This window comes from Leptidea sinapis, chromosome 34 (assembly GCF_905404315.1).
Source record: "Leptidea sinapis chromosome 34, ilLepSina1.1, whole genome shotgun sequence".
NCBI lineage: Eukaryota > Metazoa > Arthropoda > Insecta > Lepidoptera > Pieridae > Leptidea > Leptidea sinapis.
In genome coordinates, this window is record NC_066298.1 from 9,451,817 (window position 1) to 9,461,717 (window position 9,901).

Genomic DNA, 9,901 nt, shown 5'->3' on the forward strand with positions numbered 1-9,901 from the left:
ACTTTCTTTTTGCTTCAAAGAATTTCATGGGATAATTAGCGGCTAAAAGTCTTAGAGTTACCGTCATAAATTGATCCCTTTTCTCCCACCATTTATTTATAAATAGCAGGTCTATGAACCCTGTCCGCGACCTACCTGTCGAGGAATCCAGGGAAACCTGTTCTGACTCATTCTTCAGGGGATTATAGTTCTTGGAAACTGGTAGGCTGTGTGATCTTAAAAATAGGGTCCATAATCACGTAACAATAAGTATTCAACTGAAGCGATAACTTTTGTTGTAATATAAGGAATCAATTAGTGTGTTTGTTATATTATTATAGTTCATTCAGTCAGTGTTCGACAATCGACGTTGTGTGATGTGTTCTGTCTGTCTGTTTCATTTGTTCTGTTCGTTGGAGGTTTCCGATCAATATTAATTAAATACAGGACGTGTTATTTTATGAGGTAAGATTCTATTGAATATATTGTTAAATATATCGTAAATATTTGAATAGATTAGATAATTACTACGTTTTGAACTTTAAAAAGTGCCGCAAAATTAAAAGAACGTAGCCATTTTGTTAATAAAACATATGTATGAACAAAAAAGCTTTTATCAGTTTTCTTGTATGATATGGATTTTTTGGTGTTTATCTATTACATAAGATTTACTCATGTGCTCATTTAGATGATTCTAGTTTTAATGGGTAAATGTTCTGAGGCACTGTTGGCATGATGCGTATTTGTTCGATAAAAAATTATACAACATTTAATATAAATTTAAAATAAGTTTATTTTGTCATATGAATATAATTTAATAGTATATAGTATAGAATGCAAAGCTTACAAATTTTACCACTATTATAAAATAATCATAAAAAATCTTGCATAATAATAATTTTCAAATCACCAAATATTTACATCAATCCACTATATTGGCATATATACGCACAAGAGAAAAGGCTGTCACGCTGTTTGTATTTAAGGAATTTTTTAAACATTCTTAATTAGATTGTTGTTACTTTTTTATTCAAACAAGTTAAAATTAAAATAAAATATTAATAAAAGTTTATTAAAATAATAATATAACAGAAATAAAAACAGTTTCAGACAGAAATATTACTCTTGTGATATTTTATAAAAATATCTGAGCTTTTTATATAAAAAAATGAAAAAGTGGAAATTGCCTATCCTTTTTAAGTACATAATATTATGCTCAATTAATTTTATAAATAAAGATATAACTGTAAAAAATTAATAGGAATGTAATAACTCAATGACAATGAACAATTCAAAATATAACGTTAACCAAACTAGTATATTGAATACAATTGCTGACTACCTGAAAATAAACAGTACAGCTGTTGTAAAGGTCACTTGAAGAATTACAAGCGAGTTTCTTCCGAGAACAATAGCAATTATTGTACACTCTCCATTCACCAGACTCGTACCAACAGTGGTGAAACACAAACATCTGTGGCATTCCAGATTATTAGGTGCTTGAATGATTAATTATTAAAACTTTTGAAGTCTGATCTTAGAGTAAATAAACTTAACATATACCATCACAATGGTTAAGTTGAAGTAAGGTTTCTGTTCTACGAATTGTATATTATGGGTTCGTTTGCTGCCATTGTCGAATGCTCAACAAATTTTAGCAGTTCTGGATTTTACACCATCAATATCATGATATAATATCTCCATTTTACTTAAAGGTGGAAAGTTTTTTTTTGATGTTAAATTACTTTAAATACTTTAGAATAATTCAAATAATAGAAGTGTTTGTAGTAATGTTCCACTCCACTATCAATATTTTTGAAAGTTTGTTTATCGATACGAAAATAATTTTGCAAAATCTTCCTCAAACATTTCAAGTAACTTTTTACAGACAATCACAATTAGTATATCAGTTTTTTATGTGTTGTGCAAGAGTAAGATTCGTTAATGAAGTATTAATTACAACACATTTTGATATACATTATAAATGATGCTATTAATGGTTTCTCTCCATTAGCAGTGATATAAATTAAATGGTCTTGTTATAATATTTAACGGACTTTCTTTTGTTCCAGTTGTATCACTTGAGAAGATGGCGACTATCTGTAATAAGGAAAATAATATGAAGCAGCCAACAACGTTACAAGAGGCGATTAACGTAATCAAATTCTTAAAAACAGCTCATAAGCAAGAAATGGCTAAAATGAAAGAGGCTTATACGAAACAAAGTGAAATTATAAAAAAGCTAGAAGAAACAAGAAAGAAAGAGTTAGAATTTCTATCAAAAGAACTTGAAAAATATGAATTAAATTTATCGCAAAGAACAGAAGCAGTTAATAAGCAATTATCAGAAAAAGATGAAATTATTAAGAAACAAGAACAAATCATTGAAGATCTGAAGAATGAATTAAAAACAAAAGAAAATTTAAATGTGCCTGAAATTTCTTTAAGCGTCGAATCGAACTCTGACTCCGGAGTTGCTTTGGAGAATGAGGATAGTTCAAACAATACCAAAGATTCAAAGACTGCAGCAAAAGCCACGAGAAAATGTAGTAGACGGTTTGCGGATCCTATAAGCTTTTTACGTCGCGTTGATTTTTCTCCAATGAAATATAAACCAAATAATCGTGAGGGCACAAAAAAGAAAGACGAAAAGAAAAAGAATTTAGATGTCCCAAATCTAGACACCAGAGTTCTTCTTAGACAGCAAAGTAATGAAAAACCTACTAGCGATGAAGAAAGACATATTTCTGAAGATGCTTCATTTTCAGATGAAACAATGACTTCTATCCTAATACGACCTAAGAAACTAGACGAGAGCATGAATAACCACTTCTCTGATGATGGAAGTGAAGACACCAGTGAAGAACTTTTCGATAGAGTGATGATACGAAGTAGTATCAGAAGATCAGTCAAAGCAAATCCAAAATATAAAAAAATAAATCGAACAAAATCCAAACTTTTAGAGCAAGTTAAAATAAATATTGTCGATTGAATCAATTATTTGTCATGTTTATAAGCTCAATTTATTTTCAAAAATATCGCGATCGCATTTCAATTAAATTGATGTGGGTTGTATATTAAAACATTGCGTATGTGAATGTTTTGTGTTTTATTTTAATTAACTACCGCTATGTTGATCATAACACGATCCATTGAAATGTTCCCACGTAACCAGTAAAGGATGTTTGAGTAAAAACTGGATTATAGCAAGTTTTACAATTATTGAATACGCTTCTCAGATACTACCATTTACTTTTTTTTAATGACAAAAAGTCGCGAGACGATTAACATGTTTACCTGATTCTAAGTGATACGCCTTGCCCATTAAAATGCCGTGCCGCTTAGAATTTTTGATAGCGGTACGGCAATCGCGTTCGTTCCTTTGAGACATAAGTCTCCAGACGAGTTATTTCACTAACTATGGCGCGCACTTTAAGCCGAAAGAAAATAATGCTTGCATATTTTTGCTTTACGGCAGAAAAACGCAACGCTGTAGTACTCAACTATTCGTCATTCTGTTTAGAAAATGCCACGACCGAATGAGCGATTTCTGACAATCGTTCGTAATCTATTTATCATACCACAAATTTTTTATTGGATTTTTTTATTTTATTTATATGACAATCCGACGTTTGCTGGGTCAGTAAGATTTTATATTCAAATATTAGGTAATAAATGTGTGTTTCTGATAGGTACAGCACATTAACCTTTTTATTTTGTTCTTAAATCGAATCATTGTATTTGCTTATTTAGTTTTTTTTACTAATTTATATAATAGCTTATAATTATTATTCTTAGAACATTTTTGGGGATTTATCTTCCTATTTCATAAAATCAGCGCCATAATCAAGTCTAAATATCATTATTCAGTTAAATGAATTTAAATAAAACATTTTTAAAGGATTAAAACGCGTGTAATTGTAACGGTTTTACATTACATGTTTGCGTAAAAGTTACATTTTTATTTTATATAACCCATTCCTAGAACATATTTATTCAATTCATTCAAATATTAAATTCACAAAGAAAAAGAAAGCAACAACCGACTGCCTTTTTTGTATATTTTAGTTATACGCAAAGCACACAGATAGGTACATAAACGGTGAATCCCATCACCACCTATCACAACTTCTTTCTATCGGTAAATGTTTGTTTCAGAGAGCCCACCGCCTATGTGATGCTGACCATCTCAATGAGTTACATCATATCAACCAAGTACTCCATGAGAACAAACTGCGGCCTCCTCGTCAGCATCGGAACAGAGTTAAACCAAACGTAATATCTCAAGCCGACTTAAAGAACACATTGCGGATATCAAACACAGACGTCACTCTAAGTCAGCTGTATGTGAACACATAACAGACCGTCCTAACCACTACATTCGGTTCGACCAACCAAAAGTTTTGGTAAAAGAGAATAGATTTCTCCCAAGACTGGTACGTGAAGTCATCGAAATTAAAAAACACCAAATTTCAATAGAGAAGATGGTCTAAAATTATGTAACACCTGGGATCCAATAATCTCTAAATTAAAACCCATAACTACACATACCAAAAAAGAAGAGGACAATGTTAGTAAATTTTGTCAAAAACCATCTGTGTACAGCAAATACCACCTCCGAGGAAATAAATGGCGCTAAATTTCATAATGACAACTATGACAAATACTATCTTTGACTCACTTCATCTGCAGTCCCCCTGAAAACGAGATCTGGAAAGGTCTTGAAACGTCGGGTTGATTAAAATCAAAATGTAACTTTTACGCAAACATCTAATGTAAAACCGTTACAATTACACGCGTTTTAATCCTTTAAAAGTGTTTTATTTAAATGTGTAACACTCGCATTAATCAAAGAAAATACCAGTTAAATTAAGTTTTTTCTTAACTCGGTGGTACGTAATAAAAAAAACGGTAAAACTTCATAATATGATGAGGAAGAAACTCGGGACAGAAATCAAGTCAAGACCATAATGTGTACAAAACTAAAGAAATTTGCGCATATTTTCCCAATCAAAGGTAATGATTCACACGTTATAAAATTAATGATTGTCTTTTTAAATATTTATTAACGATTTACTGAAAAAAAAATGAAGAACAAGATCAAAACACACATATATTTCCAAAATACAGTCCGACCACGCGATGAGAAAAATAGTTAAAAACAGCGTTTCTGGTAGGCACAAGCACTTAAAAAAAATAGTCAATGCGATTATTAGTGTTACTAAGAATTAATTATTTAATGCCCGCTTCTAATAACAACTAACTCAATACCACAAGAAATATAACGCAACAAGCATTAATTAGAAAGTGTAATTAAGTAATGACATCAAAATTATCACAGGAATTAATATAGCAATGATGACTCTAAAACCGCTTTGCCAGGTTTACCAGTGGAATAATAACCGGGGGTCGAAAGAATCAATTCCTGAGGTATTAAGACGCCCGAGCGCAGCAAGGGCGACTATAGTCCGAGTAGGAATTGATTATTTTACCCGTGTTAAACACTCTACTTTTCATTTCGAATACGAGGAAAATAAAACTAGTTGTTTATCTAAGCACAGATTAGTATCCCGCCAATTTATGTCGACTTTTTAAATTTTAAATATGGAACTAAACGCGTAATTGTTGCGGCTTATTCCGCTCAAAGAAGTTCACACTGGTTGTTTAGAGTCACATGGCATTTCTTTTGATTAGTTTTTTTTACATAAAACTCTTCATAGCTGACAGCAGTTCTATTTTCAAAGTTTATTCCGGCCCTTGGGTGGGAAGTAATTTGTATGAGTTTTTCCCTCTCTACGGAGGAAAGCAGTATTTTCCACCCAATAATCAGATCAAAACAACATTACTTTCCGAGTATGAGAAATGAAAAAGTATATCTTTTATCATTACACCCAATAAGAATACAGATATTATTATCTGACAAAACAGAACAAATTTTTACGTTAATTTGCTTTACACAGACAGCTCTTATAAAACTTCTAAACAGATACACACACTTACACACGCACACACACACATAGTGCACTTTTTGACGTTTCGCTTCATATTGGTAACCATAAAATGTAAATAACTTGCCTACAGTACAGGCTATGCCTAGTGTAGGAACCAAATACTATATAATATTATGCGATAAAGTGTCTGTATATAGTAAATAAATAAATTATTTTTCTTCTTTGTTCTGGCTCACTATAGATGGGGTCAGCTCTTCTAATCTTCTTACACCATGACATTCTGTCTAGGATTGTCAGGTTGGGGAGATTTTCTATAAGAATGAAGCTGTTCATACTAGTGTACCCGTGCCTTTCTTTTACTCGGCCTAGTTTTTCTTTTTTATGATAAGGGACGAGACGAGCAGGACGTTCAGCTGATGGTAATTGATACGCCCTGCCCATTACAATGCAGTGACGCTAAGGATTCTTGAAAAACTCAAAAATTCTGAGTGGCTCTACAATTGCACTCTCACCTTGAGACATAAGATGTTAAGTGTCATTTGCCCAGTAATTTCACTAGCTACGGCGCCCTTCAGATCAAAACACAGTAATGCTTACACATAGTAATGTGAAGCAGTAGCTTCACGGCAGAAATAGGCGCCGTTGTGGTACCCATAATCTGTCTTCTCTAAATTGTCATCATCACGTCTCATTATGTGACTATATCACCTCAGACGGGTCTCTTTGAGCTTTTCGGCTATAGGGGCGTCTTTTAACTGCCAGGGGTGTTCTCGTTCCGTGCTTTGTCAAGCCCTGTAGCCCCCCTGACCCCTTTCTATTACAACCGTGTGAATCTTGTGCACACAGTATTCTTTAAATGGCCAACACTCTCCGCAAATAATCGCGGGTCTCACCGCCATCCTGTAGAGCTTTCCTGTTGTGGGTACCGGCATGCGCGTGTCACTCAGCACTCCAGCTAATGACCGCCAACTTTGCCTGCCAATTTATGAACGATGCGAGGCTCGAACTCGGGACCTCTTACGAACGTGCGAGCGCTCTTCCTGAGCCAACCGTTCGAGTGACGTAAAGTTCATAAAGCCACAATCTGAGAGTTGAATAATATTATGAAAATTAAATTATATAGAATGAAAAAAGGTGTTTTTATCAAACTAAATAATATGTTTAAAACAGTGAAGCAAGCTTTTCTAGATTTACAGTAGTTTTTCATGGTTTTGATGGTGAAATCTGAATGTCTCTATTTTAATTATATAGTTGAGGTAGACTATTTAATTTCAAATTTTGAAATAAAATGTATGTTACATAATCATAAAATAAAATTCCACATATAACTGCGTTCAGTATCGCATGCTCAACTATTTGAAACGACTTTGCATTTTTTTTACACAAATAAAATTTGAAAAACAAAATTTTTTGAACGATGCGGGATACGAACCCACGACCTCCGGCGACCAACTGAGCTAACTGTTCGAGTACCGCCTCGTTATAAAATTCTGTTTGATTTGTTCAACTCTCAGGTTGTGGCTTCATCTACAGGATCTACTTTACATTTGATAATCTGCTCAACCCCAATATTTGCATATTAGGAAATTGACTTCAGATAAATCTAAACAATATGTTATGTTTTTAAAGTGATAACCCTCACTTCTAGGATTAATACACAAATAAAATTTGAAAAACAAAATTTTATGAACGATTTTGTTATATTTTTTTTATATAAATATATATATATAACATATTTTTTTTTTGCCATTTGAATCCTCTTATCCTAAAAAATATTTCATTCGCTTTTATAAGCAATCTAGAAAGTAGAAAAGTAACAGAAAAGTAATATTTATCAACATTATCTTGTTTTATTACCTAATAAAACTCGTAAAGTTTTTAGTGCCGCTTTTATCGCAGCCATTTTTAATTACGCAGGTGCCTTTTGTATGTTAAAATTATCGTCCTTAATATTCGAGACAAATAAAATGTTGCCAATAAATGGTATCAAGTACCCCAAGCGAATTACTTTTAAGATTACGAGTATTTTACCTTGAATACGCTCTATAAAACTCTCAGGGGAGTATTTCCATAATCATAAAAATGTTTTTATATGGCGTTATCAGACGAGGTTTTTATGGTTCCTTGGCTGTCCGTTCTTCAATAGCATTCAAAAGACATTCAAAATTCACTCGGGAACGGTTATGTAAATGAAATATCGAGATAATAGCGAATATTCTGCTGAATATAATGCTTTTTATGAAGGTGTGAAAAGTACTTTGGTATAGCTATATTGCCAATATGCCGATATGGCCATATTGAGCCGTTACCTGTTGATATATTATCGCATTCTGAGCTTGTCTTTCTGCAACTGGGAACGTTACATATATTGATTCGAGGCATCGCGCGTCGTGTCAGGTGAACTTCAGAGCCTTGAAAAAAATCGTTCACAATAACAATCCAAATAAATTGCATTTTTTAAATCATCGATATTTAAATGTTTTTTATATTTCACTTTTTTATTATGTACTAGCTGCTACCCGCGAATTTGTCCGCATGGACTATATCAAGCGTGATAGTATTGCCTATAATATGTTTTCCCTACCTCATCATAATCATAGGACTATTAATGCAAATTTTGATTTAAATCAATTCAATCGTTTTTTATGTTTAACCCGGACATACATACAGACGTATATAAAAACAGATCAACGGACAAACAGAAAAAAAATCCATAAATAGTAGATTTTACAACGAGTGCACAAAACGAACCATTTTTACATTAGTAATGTCGAGGGTAAAAAGGTTTTGTGGACGAGTTATAAACTCTGCTTTTCATTTCGATAGCGAGGAAATAAAACAGTAGTATAACATCGTCATTTTTAACAATTTTAGCAAATATTAAGAAATTAATAAACGCACGAAAAAACAAGACCTGTTTCCCGCCGCTTTTTTTTTAAATCTTACGACATTGATATTAGGCTTGGGCTCCACACCTATACAGCCTACTATTGAATTAATTTGGTAATATATATATTATTAATTGATTAAATAACCTACCGTATTTTAATTTAAATTTTAATATCTTTTATGTCTTAAAAACACACGAGGCAAATAAATTAAAGTAAATATCAAAAAATAACAAATTTTATCTCTGAACTTTTTATTGTGTTTGGCTGTATGGCTCATTTTCTTTACCTTAATAAAGATACATTTATGAGTAGATCCTTTTGTGCATTTGTGCACAAAAATCGATTTTGTGCAACCTATATCGTGCACAAATAAGCAATTTCAGATCATATGAAGTGAAAATAATTTTTTAATTCGGTATTCTATGTTATACTCACAGCAGATAATATCTAGAGCACATTAACTACTTCTTATAACAATGGCCAACAGATATTGTATAAAATAACGCCATCGGGATGTTTGGCATCATTATTGCTTGCCAATGAAAATAATTTAAGATAAAGAAGAAATTTATTTTTGATTAGTAAAAAATCTAGATCCTGGAAAATTTTGAGAAACTGTCGGGTGACAGTGTGGTTAGAAAAAAAAGGGGTTTAAAGCACAAATGATTTTTTAGTAGTGATGGCTAAAATAGAAAAAATACTTCTATATAAATTTAATATTCTGCTAGCGGACCTGACAGACGTTGTCCTGTACACACGTCTTAAATTTGAAAAATCGTTCCAGACGTTAGTAGGACTATCATAGACATGGGCAGGACAATTATATGTGGACTGAATTGAGAATCTTAAGTCTAAACCATTCTCAATTTCACTTAAACACACAAAAAAATCATCAAAATCGGTCCAGCCATCTACGAGGTAGTTCAATTGTGAATCTAAACCATCCTCGAATCCAAATCAAATCACTGTCAACACAGGTACAGAAGAATTATATATATAAAGATAAAAATGTTGTAAAAGGCATAAAACGCATTTAATTTCTCAGAATTGATTCCTTTAGAATTCTTTTTGATGTTATTT

The 9,901-nt window shown here is 32.3% G+C and overlaps 1 protein-coding gene across 1 annotated transcript; it reads left to right on the forward strand.

Moving 5' to 3' along the window:
• The first annotated feature begins 319 nt into the window (after positions 1–319).
• Positions 320–3,077, forward strand: LOC126975087 (uncharacterized). The gene is made up of 2 exons (XM_050822897.1): positions 320–444; positions 2,052–3,077. The coding sequence occupies exon 2, from the start codon at positions 2,069–2,071 to the stop codon at positions 2,969–2,971; it is 903 nt and encodes a 300-aa protein (XP_050678854.1). The 5' UTR covers positions 320–444; positions 2,052–2,068; the 3' UTR covers positions 2,972–3,077.
• The last annotated feature ends 6,824 nt before the right edge of the window (positions 3,078–9,901 follow it).